This window comes from Thalassophryne amazonica, chromosome 1 (genome assembly GCF_902500255.1).
Source record: "Thalassophryne amazonica chromosome 1, fThaAma1.1, whole genome shotgun sequence".
Taxonomy (NCBI): domain Eukaryota; kingdom Metazoa; phylum Chordata; class Actinopteri; order Batrachoidiformes; family Batrachoididae; genus Thalassophryne; species Thalassophryne amazonica.
In genome coordinates, this window is record NC_047103.1 from 94430900 (window position 1) to 94449998 (window position 19099).

At 40.6% G+C, this 19099-nt stretch overlaps 1 protein-coding gene across 1 annotated transcript in view; it reads right to left on the reverse strand.

Moving 5' to 3' along the window:
• Positions 1 to 19099, reverse strand: part of rsu1 (Ras suppressor protein 1) — a 213396-nt gene that overhangs the window by 146771 nt on the left and 47526 nt on the right. The window contains 2 exon segments of the mRNA XM_034172800.1: positions 13981 to 13993; positions 13996 to 14100. Coding sequence (XP_034028691.1) covers positions 13981 to 13993; positions 13996 to 14100 — 118 coding nt within the window.

A 19099-nucleotide genomic window follows, 5' to 3' on the forward strand; every position in this document is an offset into this window, starting at 1 on the left:
GTGCGCATCGGTCCGTGACACAGACATGCTGCACAAATCTTCTTTTAAAAACTTGAAAGCTCTAAAAGTTTGGGATGTCCACATGCTAGTTTAGCTTAAGCGTCGCACAGGAGCCATACAGCGTCACCGCAGCAACCAACCAGTCCTGCTTTACGACAACTGTCGTAACAGGCTACGCTTTGAGTGGCATTTTTCCCCCTCCGCGAAACTCCGCGGATCCGAGGAAACTGATTTGTATCTGTAACACCCAGATCAGTGTCCGCAGACTTATAAAATTTACACGATGTCGTAAAAAGAATGCTTTGCGATAAGCATTTTAAAAACTCAGTGATGTTCATGATTAAAGACTATATCACTAACCCCCCCCCCCCCCCCCCCCCCCCCATGATGAAATCCGCAGAATCCCGCAGATCCGCTGAGTTTTCACAGCCCTGCTATGAGTTACATGCATCTATCTGAACATTTGCAAATGTTCTTAGCGTTAAAACAACCTTGTAAAAAAATATGCTGAATGCATTTATTTCAGGACATCTCTTGTTTTTCAAACAGGTTTTGTACCACGTGTGTTAAATACAGATGACAGTGGATTTTTAGCCATTTGTTTATGTTATTAATTTGTAGTTCATGATCCCACCTTGTTGAGGTTTGTATATCCTCTTTACCAGTCATTGATCAATAAATCCATTACTCCTGCTTGTCCTTGGGTGTGAACATTAGGCCTACATGTATACCCAAATAAGCACAGAAGAGCTCAAAGACAGACATAAGATGAAGATTTAATTTATCCCAGATGGAATTTAGACACAAATATGTCTGTATGGCTTTTGGACACCACTAACTTGGATTAAGCATTTACAAAAAGAAGCACACCAAACAACAGATACAAGCAGACACAAATGTTAACAACATTAAAACCCCCGTCACACATAACCAGAATCACACAGAATGGCGTCAGAATAACAAATTGGTGCACATCCACAAAGTGTTGGGTTTCAGTTCCAAAATGTTCTGGCAGCCATCTGCGAGAGTCCACACAGTTGGTCAAAATCGGCCCCAAGTGTGATGCACATGTTGAAAACCCTCCGGTCCTGGAGGACCATCTGACCGCAATTTATATATTCTGATGGCAGCAAAATAGGATCCGAAATGATTTGAGTGCATATGAGGGAATCTTGAGCTGGATCTGGCATGGGAAAGCCTGCCGGTATGACCTGCACGTCCCCACGTAGCCTGCAGACGCGGTAAGCTCGGTAAGCGCCGCAGCGGGCCACTCACACCACCCCATTGTCTGCTGTGTGGCGTTGCGGGCAAAATCTGGCAACAGGTCCAGAGACTACACTCGCTGTTTTGATGCAGAGCGCTCCAGCAGCCCGCAAGGATAGAATTCTTGTGGAAAAATCTGCAGCGCTGCATGGTCTCGGTAACCGCAGCCGCAGAGCTTTGTGGCCACTGAGAATGACTTGGATCCGTACCGCAACGGTAACACCGGAGGCAGTGAGCGAAGAAAGAGCATGCGCATTGTGTTCTGCATGTGCCTGTTTATAATCTTCTTGCCCAGAAGAAAAAAGAGCGCCAACAACTACCCATACTGTGTTATTCACTTGGAAAAAGACTGCACCGAGGTGTCACTTAGTGGAAAGACGCTACAGCGGAGCAGCGCCAGGACGAAGAGGCACAGTCAGAGGAACTGTGAAATACTGGTCAGTCACTGTTACGGCCCTGGGCCTTGTGGGCTGGGCATTTGGTTGTGTTTGTTTCTGCCCTCTTCTTTGCCTGCAGGGTGCTCATTTCCGGAGGACACACTATAAAACTCTGCCTGTTCTTCCGCTTATTCCTCCCTCTCTGCTGCTGCGGGTCCTGACATGCTGCTGCCGGGCTCCGGGTCCTTCGACATGCACTTTGAGTTGTTTTTAATTTCACATACCATACATCTTCGCACACATACACGCACAATACATCCAAACACTTGCCTTCACCACTGATGCTGACACTCACACCTCATCTTTGTTTTTGTTAAATAAATTCTTATTTTGTGCACGCTACTCCAGCATGGTCTCCACTTTTGTTATGGCTTTGAGCCGGTCATAACAGTCACTATTAATAATTTCTTATGTATCCAACCTCGTAGGTTGATCATTAAAATTTAATCTGTTAGTTCTAAAAACCATCATAATTATTTATAGGAAAATGTTCTATTTTTATTTCTCAAACAAATGTTTGGGCCTGAAAACAGGTTTTGATCTTTGGTTTCATTCTATAATACTGGACTTGTTTTTCTACTAAGGTTTGAACCTTGAGTGTTTACACAGGAGAGAAAAGTGAGAAAATGTTAATGCCTGTTTGAGAAAAGTGTATAAAGTGTGTAGTGAGGGGTTTTACAGACTTAAAACATCTATAGTAATTGTAAAAAATAACACTGACTACTTCGCGGATTTCGCCTATTGCGGGTTATTTTTAGAACGGAACTCCTGCGATAAACGAGGGACCACTGTACAGCAATCAGACACACGCACCTTACAGTGGACAGTTGTTAGTCCATGACTGTCGAAACACAGTAGGTGTTGTGTAGCTGGAATATCTAGAATTACAGATCTCCACAGCTGCTTCTGTCAGAAGCCATGCCTCCTGTGAGTGGAGTGCACACACCCACGTGTCAGTGTGTGTGTTTGCAAAGTCACACTCATGGGGAACTTAGACAAATTTCACAGCAGTACGACAGTGGTTGTCTGCAGTCTGTTGTTGTGCCAAGAGTGTAACTGGCCACACATTTTCTAAGTGCCATGCGAGCGGTGTTAGATTTTCATGCGTGTCACCTGGAATTTGGTCGGCACCTGCCGCGAGAGGGTGTGATGGGCTCGCACAGCTCACACTTTGCCTTTCAGGCGCTTGTGTGCGCAAATAGTTGTAGCAACAGATGTATGAGGCATTGGAGGCAGGGACGACATTACACGGTTTTGCACCCGATTCCTGCGTCGTGTGCACTTCGTCCACGTGCCGCACTGTGTGTGAAGGGCCCTTAGTAAAGCGTTATTCAAATCTGACCGCTTTTTTCAATAACGAGTGATCTCACGTTAATCTTCCAAATCAGTAATCAGATTAAAGTTACTTCTCTGACTCACTGTGTGTGCAATTATTTTTGTATTGTAGGTCGATCACAGTTTAAAACAGGAGATGCAGGGCGAGGTCCGAACTGTCCACTTTCAGTGAGCTGCAGCACAGAGCCACATACACTGTGCTGCAGCTCAGAGTTGAAATCAGTTCTCTGTCAAAGCGCGGTGATACTCGGAGCTATCATTTTACCAGACTTTTTTTTCCTTAAAACACTGTGCCGCTCTGTGCATGTCCTTGTTAAAAACAGCTGATCTGCGACGGGCAAATCCTAACACTTTTTTATTCCACCCAAATGCACCCAAGTTTCTTTCTGAGGATGACATGATGTAAAACACGCTAATCACATTCTCTTACCTGTCAATCTGGTCATGTCTGCATAAATTCATTTTTTTTTCATTCATTTCATTTATTTATTTATTTCATTCATTTAAAAGAAAAAAAAAAAAAAACAGAAAAGCAGAAATAAAGCATCTCCATTACCAGAATGAAAAGGAGCAGAGAGAAGAACAAGTCTTATATTTTCTGCCCCTTTTTACAATACAATCTTTCAATATCCAGCGTCATTTTTCAACATTATTTAACAGATTGTATTTCTTTAACTTGTCACATACCACTGACTTATTTCATAATTATGACCATTATTAAATAGATTACATCTCTGACAGGTTACATTTTTAAACTTAAAACATTTTATACATTATTAACAAATTACATTTTTTTTTAACTTCCTTACAGCCCACTAACTTATTTATAGTTTCATACTTACTTAATACATCTAGTTTAATACGTTATTAAATAATTTAAGCGACCTTAATTCTTTAATTTCTTTGTTGAGATTGTTCCATAATTTTACACCATTTACTGCAATACTCCGTTCTTTACTCTGGTTCTGTATCTTGGTTTTCTAAAGACTTCTATTCCTTTCAGTTTATAACTACTTACTCTTTTCTCAAACATATTTTGAATGTTGTTGGTAAAGTATTTTTATTTGCTTGGTACACTGTTTGTAATATTTTCAAATCGACCAAATCACGAAATTTAAGTACCCTGTACTTAATGAACAATGGATTAGATGGATCTCTAAAACCACTGTTGCTAATCACCCTTAAAGCCCTTTTCTGCAGAATAAACAAAGGTTGTATATAAGTTGTATATGTTGATCCCCAGATTTCTACACAATAAGTTAAATATGGGAAAATCAATTAATTGTACAATGTTAATAAACCATAACTATTTAATGAATATTTTACTTTATGCAAAACAGCAATGGCTTTCGCTATTTTCCTTTTATGTAATTTATGTGTGACTTCCATGTAAGATCTTCATCCAATTATGACTCCTAAAAATTTCATTTCTTTTACCCTTTGTATATCCATTCCATCTATTTGTAATGACACTTTTTTTTTTGCTCTGTCATTAAACAATATGAAAATTTGTCTTATTAATATTTAGTGACAGTCTGTTTATATCAAACCAATGCTTAACCTTTTCCAATTTCTGTTTTTATCACTTGTGCTACTTCCTGTATATCTGATCCAGAGTAAAACAGCGTTGTATCATCAGCAAATAAAATGCTACCAAGCACATTAGATACATTCACAAATCATTGATATACAAAATAAACAGTTTGGGTCCAAGTACTGATCCTTGTGGTACTCCATAAGCAATATTACACAATTCTGATTTGATATTATTATCTGAACAAACTGTTTTCTGTTTTCTAAGTAGCTTTTACCCACTGATTTGCAATACCTCTTATTCCATATTGTTGTAACTTGTGAAGCAATCTTGAGTGGTCAATAACATCAAAAGCTTTTTTTCAAGTCAATAAAATACTTACAAAATAATCCTTATTTTCTATTGTTGTTGATATTTTCTCTATTAATTCCATAATTGCCATAGCTGTCGAATGTTTTGTTCTGAATCCATACTGAGCATTATTTAAAATATGATGTTTCTCAGTGAATTTATCCAACCTTGTCACAAAAACTTTTTCCATAATTTTAGAAAACTGTGGAAGCAATGATACTGGCCTGTAATTAGATAATTTATGTTTGTCTCCATTTTATATAATGGACTACCTTGGCAATTTTCATTTCATCTGGAAAAATCCCTGTTGACAGAGACAGATTGCAAATATAACTAAATGGTTCAATAACAGTTTCTATTATACTTTTTACAGTCATCATGTCTAAATCTTCATGGTCAGTTGATCTTTTGCTTACACAGTTTTTTACAATATTTCTTATTTCATCTTTTTCCACATTGTCCAGGAAAATACTATTGACCGTATTTACAAGTGTATGTAATGTATCTTCTACTATTGGTTTATTTCCCACCAGACTTGATCCTACATTTGAAAAATAATCATTAAACCCATTTGCCACTTCTTTTATGTCATATATCTCTTTATTTTCTTTGACAAAGTAATTTGGAAAAGTTGCTTTCGCTCCATCACTTTCAATCACACTTTTTATAATCCCCCATGTTGCCATCATATTATCTTTATTCTTATTTAATTGTTCACTATAATAATCTTTTTTTTGTTTCCTAATTATTGTCAATAGTTTATTTCTATATTTTTTGTATCTGTGTTCTGTTTCCTTTGTTGCATTTTAAAAAGCACCTGTATAAATAGTTTTTCTTTGCACAAGCATTTTTTATTCCCTTTGTCAGCCATGGTTTACTTACTCTTTTCTTACTAATTTCTATTAATTTACAGTTTTTATTATATGATTTCATCAATATTTTCATAAATGAGTTATATGCTACATTAACATCACTGACATAAACTTCTTCCCAATTTTGATTTTTAAGATCATATTTTAATGCCTCTAAGGCTTTTACTGACTTGTCTCTTTTAAAGTTTATAACAGTTTTTTTCTTGTACCTATTTTTATATTTAAATATTGAAAAGACTGGTAAATGATATATTTGTAAATATATTGTCGATTACCGTTGCACTTTGCGATGTGATTCTGGTTGGTTTTGTTATCAAGTGGAATAACCCCAAACTATACATTGAATTCACAAAATCACTTATTCTTTGGCAACTGGAGCTCTCATATGTTAATGTTAAAGTCTCCACATATAAAAAGCGTTTTGTTTTTAATTTGATGGAATAGCTCTATTATTCTATCTGTAAATTTCACAACACAAGTGTCTGGTGCTCTGTATACACAACTGATTAAAATATTTTTAGATGTTTCATGTACAAGTTCCACTGCTACAATTTCTATGATGTCATCCACAGTTGTCATTTCTTCTACAATTGTACATATCAGATCTGCCTTTATGTACAGAGCAACACCACCACCCCTTTTATCTCTTCTGTTCACAAAATACAGCTCATATCCCTCTATTTGAACATCAGTCATGAGATCATCATTAAGCCAAGATTCAGTGATTGCAACAATATTAAATTTATTTTTAAACTGATTTAAATAATCTTTTATTTGCGACATTTTACAATACAAGCTTCGACTGTTTATATGTAAGAGTGACAGGGTATCTTCTGCAATTTTTTCACTATTTAGCTGTTCTACCGTATAATACTCGCAACCAATCGTTTTTAAGTCAAATATACTTTCATCAATATTAGTGTCTATGTCATATATTTTATCATCTGTTTCCATGTTTGATCAGATTTTTTTTTTTGTTGGTCCAATTACCAACAGACGTCATATTTGATTGTCTATTCAGGTCTGTATTTTGTAAGGTCCTCCATGTTTTTGATTTGTATACCGTTTGTTCCTTCTTTTACTCTAATCCACACCCTACAATTCCAGACCCATGTAGCAACAATGTGCTTCTGTTTTTTTAATAGTCTTGCTTCCTTAGCAATATCTGCATTTTTTTTTGTTAAATGCTCATTTATATAGACACTTGTTCCTTTCAAATTCTTTGCCTGTCTTAATACTTCATTTTTATATTTTCTGCTTGTAAATCGTATAACAATGTTAGACAGTTTATTTTTTCTATCTTTAGTTGGAACAGTATAGCAGTCTGATATTGTGTCTTGATGGATGTCAACACCATTTTGATATAAAAGTTTGTAACTTGCTGTTCCAATGATTGTTGTTCTTCAGGTGGTGCATTCTCCCCACTGGTTCCACCAGAATCCACCACCCTTGCATATGTCCGATGCCTTGTTTCTAGTCCAGATATTATAACATCATCTTTTCTAGTGAATTGTTCAAGTTCATCTACACGTTGTTCAAGTTTTCTTAATGATCTTGTCCTTCTCTTTAACCAGTTTTTGGAGTTCTTTAATCTCCACCGTCAGCTTGTCTAAATTAGACATGTCTTTTAATATCTGGTTTATTGAGGTCTTTATCTCCTCTATATTTTCCTCAAGTTTCTCCGTTTTCTTGGGTGGTGCCATGTTAACTATCGTGGCTTAGTATGGCCACTGTTATTGCAAAAACAATTTTCACCCGTAACCTCCACCACCACAGGTCCGGTCACCGCACACCAACCCTCCCCGTTGCTAACCTCGTTCACAGGCGCCCCCAGCCTCGGTCGTAGCCGCTGCTAGCCACGGATGTAGCCGCCATCAGCCAGGAATGTAACGTTATCCATTATTCTGTTCAAACAGCAAGCCGGGGCAAATTCAAGTGGGAAGGGAACGCAGCTCCCTACAACAGCCCTAGATTAAAGGTCCACTTCTGAAGACATTTTTCATACTAACTTACTAATACTACTTATAATAATAATAATAATTTCAACAACTAAATGTTTAGAAATAATTTAAATGTTCGAAAATGTTAGAAAGAATTTAATAGCTATATTTATAAACAATAATAATAATAATAATTTCAACAACTAAAATGTTTAGAAACAATTTAATAGCTATATTTATAAACAATGTAGGTTCGAAATTGCAAGTTTTACAGTTACAGTGCTGTCAACAGTTAAATATGAGGTCAAGCAAGATGTCTATTTTTTTTTTTATAAAACAAGTATTTATGTTATTAAACTTTGCTGGGCAGTCACTTGGAGGATGCTGGGCAGTTGGGAATTGAAGGGGTGGCCAGGAAGCGCTTGATAGGCAACATCACGAGGCAGGCAGAGGCAGCATCCAGATGGATTTGGATTCATAGGGATGTGACGTGGCAGAGTCAGGCTGTGGAAGGATCAATGGCAGAGAGTTGAGTGGCGGCCAGCGGGGGTAGATCCAGGATGCTGGAATTACTGTCAAGCCCTCCCGATGTGTCATGGGCTGAATATGACGAAACATCAAAAGAAGGGAGGGTGCCCACCTGATGACCTGCGGTAGCCACTCAACTCCTGCCATGTGCTGGTGCCTGAAAAGATGGAAGGAGAGGAGAGAGCAATGCCACTGGCCCATAGATGGTGCAGGGCAGAGTACCTGTAAAGGTGGGCCAGTTGTGATAACCCTAACACGAGGGCTGTCAATAAAGTATAGGTCCTTTTAGTTTTTTTCAAAAACTATATGGATTTCATCATATGTTTTTACGTCAGACATGCTTGAACCCTCGTGCGCATGTGTGAGTTTTTCCACGCCTGTCGGTGACGTCATTCGCCTGTGAGCACTCCCTGTGGGAGGAGTCGTCCAGCCCCTCGTCGGAATTCCTTTGTCTGAGAAGTTGCTGAGAGACTGGCGCTTTGTTTGATCAAAATTTTTTCTAAACCTGTGAGACACATCGAAGTGGACATGGTTCAAAAAATTAAGCTGCTTTTCTGTGAAAATTTTAACGGCTGATGAGAGATTTTGAGGTGATACTGTCGCTTTAAGGACTTCCCACGGTGCGAGAGTCACGCAGCACTCTCAGGTGCTGTCGTCAACCTGTTTCAAGCTGAACACCTCCACATTCAGGCTCTATTGATCCAGGACGTCGTGAGAGAACAGAGAAGTTTCAGAAGAAGTCGGTTTCAGCATTTTATCCGGATATTCCACTGTTAAAGGAGATTTTTTTTAATGAAAGACGTGCGGTGCGGCGGCACAGGAAAAACACCTCCGTGTTGATAACCTTTTGTAAAATCCAGGCGGCTTTTGATGGCTTTCAGTGGAGTGAGTATATGAGAAATTGTTTAACAGCTGGACATGTTCCAACTTGTCCTTAAGGCTTCCAACGGAGGTGTTTTTCCTGTGGCGGAGTGTCGCAGCGGCTGCAAGCCGACGCTGCAATCCGTCCGCACGTCATCATGATATTAATTATGAATCATATACAGTGAATGTGAACAGCGGCTATGACACCAAAAGCAGCACTGTGTGCTACTGTGTGCAAGATGCCGCAAATCTGAACAGGCTGTTATGCCGCATTCACACCGGACACCATGCGAGCGACGGCGGTGAGAGGGTGCCATGTAATCCCTATGGAAGGACGCCTTGTGGCACCACAAAGTCCAAGCCATGCAATGTGACGCGATGGACACGGATAAAGTGGCACGAATAAAGCAACTTTGAGTGATTGGCGCATTTGTGCACGATACTGCGTTGCGTCGCGTCACCCTCTTCCCAAGTTGAAAAATATGAACCTTTTCATCTTGTTGCACTGCAATGACCAATCACGTACTGGATATGTAGTGACGTGAAGATGTCTGGAGTTTATACTTCATGTGGACATGTCCTGTCTCTGGCAATCGGCCTGTGAGCAGGACTTATATCCCTTTTGTCCTTTATTTATTTAACACAATTAACAAATCTTCCGTGAAGATAATTTTATTAACTACACAGATGTATAATAAAACAAATGGTGACTGGTTTATAACACAAATATGACAGAGTTTGAGGGGAGAGCGAGAGCGATGAACTGCAGCAGCAGCCAGTTTTTTTTTCTTTGTTCACATGTGTGCGCGCAAAAGGGACAGTAGGTCCTCAAACTGGGTCCTGGAGAGGCAGAAGTACCGCTGAGCAGCCATCATCCAGACGCAGCTCCTGCAGCAAATGATGAATTTGTGGTGTCACGTGTCGTCTGGTGTGAACGCCTCTCAATCAGAGCAACACACCGGGTGATGGTGGCGCGTCCATCGCCAGGCAAGGGATGCGAATTTGTGTTGTCGCGTGGCGTCCGGTGTGAACGCGGCATTATTTCCACAATAGACCTTACAGTACAGATATTTGTCCATTTCTTCCCATGGGCAACGTAAATAATGTGAACTATTGTCTCCATCATATCTCTATATATCACGGGCAGTTGCGCATCTCCGTGGTCTCATGCACAGTAATGCTTCATTGCACGCGTCAGGCTTGAAGCTGAACAAATCTCACCACTTTAATATATGATCACCTTCTAACTCTGCAGGAGATATGACGTGGAACTGGTGTGACAGGCCGTGACAGCATTAATAAACATGAATCTCACTACAATGGCCCAGGAGGGTTTCACAGCGTGGCGCGGAGCTGGGACCACAGCCTGTGGTTAAAATCCTCTCTCCCAGCTGCTGTTTGCTGTAATCAACCACGCAAAAATAAATCCCATGTGATAATCCAACCATCACGGTGTACAGAGTTGTGTTGTGCTGCTGATGTGAGCCAAAACACACAAAAAAGAAATTAAAGTTCCCTGGAAAGGCTGCATCTGACGCATAGGGCAGCAGTGTCCAGCAGCTGGCAACGTCGCACGTGTACCCCCACGCACGCACACATAGCCGCTCATTCAGCCATTGGGAACACACACACCCAGCAATGACGTCATCAGTCCAGCACCTCTGCTCTACACTACACGCATGTCCTTTCAGCAGCGCTGTGAAGTGCAGGAAGAGCGTAGATGTGATTGCGGTGACTGAGTGAGTGACCTCACCATGTGGGGTTTGACACATATTGCGTAAGTTCAGTCCATACATTGTTTGTACTGCGGTGTTCAGTACCAGCAGGGACTGTGCAAAGGGAGGAACAGAGCACTCCCTCCCACTCCGGTCCCGTGTTTGCCATCCAGACGTTTGGACATCGTGCAGTCTTCAACGCCTTTTATGGCCGTCTGTGTCATCTACCTGTTGTCTACATGTGCTTTAGATGCCATCATGCAGGTGTGGACAAGGTAATCTGGATGCATTCTGACACTGCTGACCACTTTTCCTCTCGACTGCATCACATTATGGCAATATTTGCCGTGTTGGGCTGGTTCCTGCACATTCTTGCATCGTGTGACAGGGGCTTAAGTCAGACACTGCCTGAATTGTATTATGAGGATTACACAACTAGATAATGTTTACCTGTACACCGAATCCCATTTTATAATTTTAGCTGACAATGACAACCTCACAGTTTATACCTGTGTGTCTGTTCTGAACAAATAACATTTTTAACCAGCCAAGAAGGAGCCTACATTTATACACCAATGAACAAACAAATAAGGAATTCAGCAGACCAACACATGTTGTATGCATGCAAAAAATACCTTTGGCTAAAGATATCCTCAGGTCAGTAAAAATTACAATTTCATAATTGTTACAAAATTGTACTCCTATACTCTATCAATGTTGTAACTGTGTGAATGTCGAAACATTTCTTGGGCCTGTGCACATTTTGAGTACAATGAGGACATTCAGACAGGACCTTGTCCACTCAATGCGACTGCAAAGTCTGACGTAACACGCCACGTGATAAATCTCCTTCCAGACCCAAACAAAGAAAATACGTGTTTTTCTCTGCACTTGTTTGGTCACTTGTTTGTGTCCAAGTCTCACAACCATACAACAAGACAGGTAGTACCAGGACCTCGTTTTCCTGCAAAATAATCAAATTCACCAAATACCTCTGTCCAGCAAGCTCATGTCTCCATAAGATCTTCCCACTGCCAAATATCACTGCCAAGAAAAGCCAGTGTCTTGACAGGCAGAGGTGGGATGAAGCCACCATCAAGTCACTCTCAAGTCATGAATCAGCAAGTCCCAAGTCAACTCTCAAGTCATAACAGCCACCAACTGTTTGCAAGCTGACTTGAGAATGACTTGACTTGGGACTTGTAGATTGATGACCTGAGAATGACTTGACAGTGACTTCGTCCCACCTCTGTCTATAGGTTCAACATTTTCACCGGATACAGATGCAGTTGTGATGGCTGAGTCCAGAAGTCATTAAAAGCCTGAGTCTTGATCCAGGACAATCTCAAACCCAGACACTCTGATTCCTCACTCAGCTTCTCAAGTGTTAAATCAGAGTATCCATTGATTCCACAAAGATCACAGCATCATACACAACATCAAGATCAGTCAACCTTTCTTCTCCAACAAAAGCACGTTCGTTGCAAGTTTCCCCAACCCTACCCAACACCCAGTACACACAAGCATTGAACAGAATAGGAGCCAAAACGCATCCCTGAAAAACACACCATTTTCAAAGAGGAAAAACTCAGATTCTCAGCCTCATCCCACACAGCTTTCACAGTATCTGTGTATGGACTGGCTATGATGTCCAGTAGTTTCTTTGGAATTTGGAAGCAGAGATTTGACCATCATGGACTTTTCTTCAGCCAGGACAACAAATTAAATTATTTTAGACGTTTTCATCAGACTAAAGATGATCTCACAAAAACGGACAGTTAAGACATTATTTACTAATTCTATGAATGGTTTTAATATTTAATAATAACATGTTATGCTACTAACGTACAGTACACTAACGGTATTTAAGAAGGAAACAATATTTATTTTTTTAAAAAGCTGATATTTCAGTCCCTCATGACATTTTCAGATTTGAAATGTACCTGTTTCTCAGAAAAAAAAATCTACACTTTTTTCTGATGTCACAGATAGTAAAACTATATACAGTGAGGAAAATAAGTATTTGAACACCCTGCGATTTTGCAAGTTCTCCCACTTAGAAATCAAGGAGGGTCTGAAATTTTCATCTAGATGCATGTCCACTGTGAGAGACATAATAATAAAAAAAAAAATCCGGAAATCACAATGTATGATTTTTTAATAATTTATTTGCATGTTACTGCTGCAAATAAGTATTTCAACAACTGCCACCAGCAGAAATTCTGGCCCTCAAAGACCTGTTAGTCCACCTCTAAAATGTCCACCTCCACTCCACTTATTATTCCAAATTAGAAGCATCTATTTGAGGTCGTTAGCTGCATAAAGACACCTGCCCACCCCACACAATCAGTAAGACTCCAACTACTAATATGGCTAAGACCAAAGAGCTGTCCAAAGACACCAGAGACAAAATTGTAGACCTCTACAAGGCTGGAAAGGGCTACAGGGAAATTGCCAAGCAGCTTGGTGAAAAAAGATCAACTGTTGGAGCAATTATTAGAAAATGGAACTGTCAATCTCCCTCGGACTGGGGCTCCAATGCAATATCCCACCTTGTGGCGTATCAATGATCCTAAGAAAGGTGAGGAATCAGCCAGAACTGCACGGGAGGAGCTGGTCAATGACCTGAAGAGAACTGGCACCACTGTTTCCAAGGTTACTGTGGGTAATACACTAAGACGTCATGAGTTAAAATCACGCATAGCACGGAAGCTTACATCAGCACACGTCCAGGCCCGTCTTAAGTTTGCCCATGATCATTTGGATGATCAGTCATGGGAAAAGAGGAGTCATGGGAGAAAGGTATGTGGTCAGATGAGACCAAAATAGAACTTTTTGGTCTATAATTCCCACTCACCGTGTTTGGAGGAAGAAAGAATGCTGAGTACCATCCCAAAACACCATCCCTACTGTGAAGCATTGAGGTGGAAGCATCATGCTTTGGGTATATATATATATATATATATATATATATATAATATATTATATATATATAATTTGTTTTAATCAGTTGATTACAACCAAGAGGCTGGCCAAAAAAAAAGCGATGAATTTCAGGAGGCCTTCAAAATATTGCTCCTGCTCTGTTATTACAAAGCAGTTATCTTCATACAAAACATGAATGCGTGTTATGTGACATACCCGAGGTTGAGGGTTTCAGCTTCTGAAGGCTACTGATCTGTGTAGGAAGCTCTTCAATCTGGTTGTTGAACACATTCAGAACCTCTAGGTTCTTCAGCTCAGAGATGTTAGCAGGCACCGCTGGAAAGCAGACAAACAGAAAGACACATTAACACCACACAGCTCTCAATGACATTTTTACTTTGACTAATATACCTAACAGAGTGTGATTAGCACTCTGCTGACACTGGTCTCACAGGCTGTCATCACTGGAGGGGTCCTGGTGTTCCTCAGTGTTTAACAATTTCATGTCCGGCACATTGTCAAAGTACACTTACTGTAAATTCTCTGTACTGTAAGTCTCTACTCTGATCCGTGTTTCTGTTGCCACCGCTGCATGTAGCCACAGAGCTGGATGTAGATCAGCGAGTTGACAAAGTGCTAAAGGTTATGGGATTATCATGCTGATCGATAGAAGAAGACAACGTCACATGCACAGATAGAGGTGATGAGGAGGATGAAGGCTAAGGACGCTGACCAGGCCTGGTCCGAATACTGCCATGAGGATAAGTGGTAGGAAGGTGAGGGGCTGGAATACTGATATGTTATCAGTTCAGCCTGTGTGTGTGTGTGTGTGTGTGTGTGTGTGTGGTGTGTGTGTGTGTGTGTGTGTGTGTGTGTGTGTGTGTGTGGTGTGTGTGTGTGTGTGTGTGTGTGGTGTGTGTTGGGGGGGGCAGCTGTACCAACAATGGTAAGGAGGGAGTCTTTTCTCATGTGTTTGTCTAATGGTTTATTATTATTCAAAAATTAAAACCTGATTATTACCAATTCAGAACAGGTTGGGGTGGGCCAAGATGAATGAGCCTCAGCATTTGCCATTTTCCATTTGGCACTTGATTTTTCTTTCCAACACATGTCCTCGAAATAATAAGAACACTTGTGGGTGTCTTAGTCAAAAACAACCAAACAAATAAACAAACAGAGGTGTGGCTAGAGATGCTGTATGTGTACCATTTGGCACCACACAATGTTTATGACACAAACTGTGAAAAATCTGGTCTGATTTGTATTTACTGGCACAATATTCACAACGGTCTTAAATATGCAGGCTCATGATGCACAAACGCCCTTCCTGGTGTCAATACAGGCACCAGAATGTGACAAAATGGTCACATTTTATCAACGATTTTTTTTTTTTTAATGCTGAAAAACGAGGAGGAAGTGACAGTCTGCCAATGTAGGGCTGTGCAATATGCCGACAGAAGAACATGGATCATTCAATAGAACACACTGTGCTTTTGTGGTCTTGCATTCCATGGTGAAAAATGCACCCCTCTCCCTCTCTCTCTTCTCAAATTTACATCACAGCAGTGTGTCTCTAAAGACATGGATTGACCTCTAATTTCCTGCTTTTAAATTCAGATAAAACTGAAGTTATTGTACTTGGCCCCACAAATCTTAGAAATATGGTGTCTAACCAGATCCTTACTCTGGATGGCATTACCCTGACCTCTAGTAATACTGTGAGAAATCGTGGAGTCATTTTTGATCAGGATATGTCCTTCAATGCGCATATTAAGCAAATATGTAGGACTGCTTTTTTGCATTTGCGCAATATCTCTAAAATTAGAAAGGTCTTGTCTCAGAGTGATGCTAAAAAGCTAATTCATGCATTTATTTCTTCTAGGCTGGACTATTGTAATTCATTATTATCAGGTTGTCCTAAAAGTTCCCTGAAAAGCCTTCAGTTAATTCAAAATGCTGCAGCTAGAGTACTGATGGGGACTAGAAGGAGAGAGCATATTTCACCCATATTGGCTTCTCTTCATTGGCTCCCTGTTAATTCCAGAATAGAATTTATAAGGTTTTGAATAATCAGGTCCCATCTTATCTTAGGGACCTCATAGTACCATATCACCCCAATAGAGCACTTCGCTCTCAGACTGCAGGCTTACTTGTAGTTCCTAGGATTTTAAGAGTAGAATGGGAGGCAGAGCCTTCAGCTTTCAGGCTCCTCTCCTGTGGAACCAGCTCCCAATTCGAATCAGGGAGACAGACACCCTCTCTACTTTTAAGATTAAGCTTAAAACGTTCCTTTTTGCTAAAGCTTATAGTTAGGGCTGGATCAGGTGACCCTGAACCATCCCTTAGTTATGCTGCTATAGACTTAGACTGCTGGGGGGTTCCCATGATGCACTGAGTGTTTCTTTTTATTCACCTCTTTTTGCTCTGTATGCACCACTCTGCATTTAATCATTGATCTCTGCTGTCTTCCACAGCATGTCTTTTTCCTGATTCTCTCCCCTCAGCCCCAACCAGTCCCAGCAAAAGACTGCCCCTCCCTGAGCCTGGTTCTGCTGGAGGTTTCTTCCTGTTTAAAAGGGAGTTTTTCCTTCCCACTGTCACCAAGTGCTTGCTCATAGGGGGTCGTTTTGACCGTTGGGGTTTTTCTGTAATTACTGTATGGCTGTTGCCTTACAATATAAAGCGCCTTGGGGCAACTGTTTGTTGTGATTTGGCACTATATAAATAAAATTGATTTGATTTGTCTCTGTGATTCCAGTCCTTCACAGCAGCTGAAGCAGGCAAATCCATTCAACCCTTCAGAGATTTCTTAAAAAAAAAAAAAAAAAAAAACTTTTCACATGAGTTGAAACGGTAACTGCAGCAAAACATAAAAAAAAAAGTGTATTTCACTGAAAAGTATCCCCCACCCCTGCTTCAGGAGCTTTCATTCTGCATCTTGTTCCTGCAGCAAAAAGCTTCAGAGGATTTGACAAGAGAGACACAGACAGAGACAGACAGTGAGAGACATTGAGAGAGAATTGGTGTCCATTTTAACAGTATAAATTCCACCTTAATTGTGTGCATATTACAACCCCAATTCCAATGAAGTTGGGACGTTTTGTAAAATGTAAATAAAAACAGAATACTATGATTTGCAAATCCTCTTTGACCTATATTTAATTAAATACACCACAAAGACAAGATATTTAATGTTCAAACTGATAAACTTTATTGTTTTTGTGCAAAATTTGCTCATTTTGAAATGGCTGCCTGCAACACGTTTCAAAAAAGCTGGGACAGCGGTATGTTTACCACTGTGTTACATCACCTTTCCTTCTAACAACACTCAATAAGCATTTGGGAAATGAGGACACTAATTGCTGAAGCTTTGTAGGGGAATTCTTTCCCATTTTTGCTTGATGTATGACTTCAGTTGTTCAACAGTCTGGGGTTTCCGTTGTTGTATTTTGCACTTCATAATGCACCACACATTTCAATGGGCGACAGGTCTGGACTGCAGGCAGGCCAGTGTAGTACCTACACTCTGTTACTAGGAAGCCACGCTGTTGTAACACGTGCAGAATGTGGCTTGGCATTGTCTTGCTGAAATAAGTAGGGACGTCCCTGAAAAAGGTGTTGCTTTCAGCATGTACGAGGTCTGTTAGAAAAGTATCCGACCTTTTTATTTTTTGCAAAAACCATATGGATTTGAATCACGTGTGATTGCATCAGCCAAGCTTGAACCTTCGTGCGCATGCGTGAGTTTTTTCACGGCTGTCGGTTGCGTCATTCGCCTGTGAGCAGGCTTTGAGTGAGCACTGGTCCACCCCCCTCGTCGGATTTTCATTGTGAGGAAAATGTCTGAACGGCTGGAGCAGCGCTGCATCAAATTTTTCCAGAAACTGTGAGAGACAGCCAGGTGGACACCATTCGGAAAATTCAGATGGTTTTCAGGGACGATTTTATGGGCATCACACAGATTAAGGAGTGTTACAGCCGGTTTAAAGATGGTGCACAATGGCGGAGGGCGCGCTGCACTCCGAGCGGCGATCAACAGGCTGAAACGACCAGATCATTTCCAAACTGAATGCTGTGTTGATCCGGGACGTCGTCTGACTACCAGAGAAATGGCAGAAAAGGTGGACATCAGCACTTTTCCGGCACATTCCACTGTTAAAGGAGATTTTGTCATGAAAACAGGAGCGGAGGAATTCGCCATGGAGCCGCTAATGGCGCGGAACGAAAGCACCTCCGTGTTGGTCTCACAGGACATGTGACATGCCCAGATCTTCGACAATTTCTCGGATACTCACTCGACTGAAAAGCCACCCAAAGCCGTCTGAATCTTCCGAATGGTGGAAGAGCTGGGCATGTCCCGTGAGACGTCCAACACGGAGGTGCTTTTTGTTCTGTGCCATTACGCAGCTCCATCCTGACGCGTGAATTCCGCCGCACGTCTTTCATTACAAAATCTCCTGTAACAGTGTAATGTGCCGAAAAAGTGCTATGTCCACCTCTCTTGCCATTTCTCTGGTGGTCAGATGACATCCCGGATCAACACAGCCTTCACTTTGGAAATGATCTGGTCGTTTCAGCCTGTCGATGGCCGCTCGAAGCGTGGTGTGCCCTCATCCGCTGTGGGCCGTCTTTAATCCAGTTGTAATGCTCCTTAATCTGTGTGATGCCCATAAGATCTTCACCGAAAGCCATCTGAATTTTGAAGGTCACTGGTATTCAATGTTGGATTTTGGCCTTGCCGTTTACGTGTAGGAAGTTCTCCAAATTCTCTGAATCTTCCAATTCTATTATGGACTGTAGATGATGGAATCCATAAATTCCTTGCAATTGAACACTGAGAAACATTGTTCTTAAACTATTGGACTATTTTTTCACGCAGTTGTTCACAAAGTGGTGATCCTCGCCCCATCTTTGCTTGTGAACGGCTGAGCCTTTTGGGATGCTCCTTTTATACCTAATCATGACACTCACAATTAGTGTCCTCAGGTCCCAAATCCTTATTGAGTGTTGTTAGAAGGAAAGTTGATGTAACACTGTGGTAAACATACCACTGTCCCAGCTTTTTTGAAATGTGTTGCAGGCATCCATTTCAAAATGAGCAAATATTGGCACAAAAACAATAAAGTTTATCAGTTTGAACATTAAATATCCTGTCTTCGTGGTATATTCAACTGAATATAGGTTGAAGAGGATTTGCAAATTATTGCATTCTGTTTTTGTTTACATTTCACACAACGTTCCAACTTCATTGGAATTGGGGTTGTATTTACTTTTATTTTTCTGTTCATTGATGTTGAAAACTGAAATTATATTTAAGGAAAATTCAGTGTTTTTT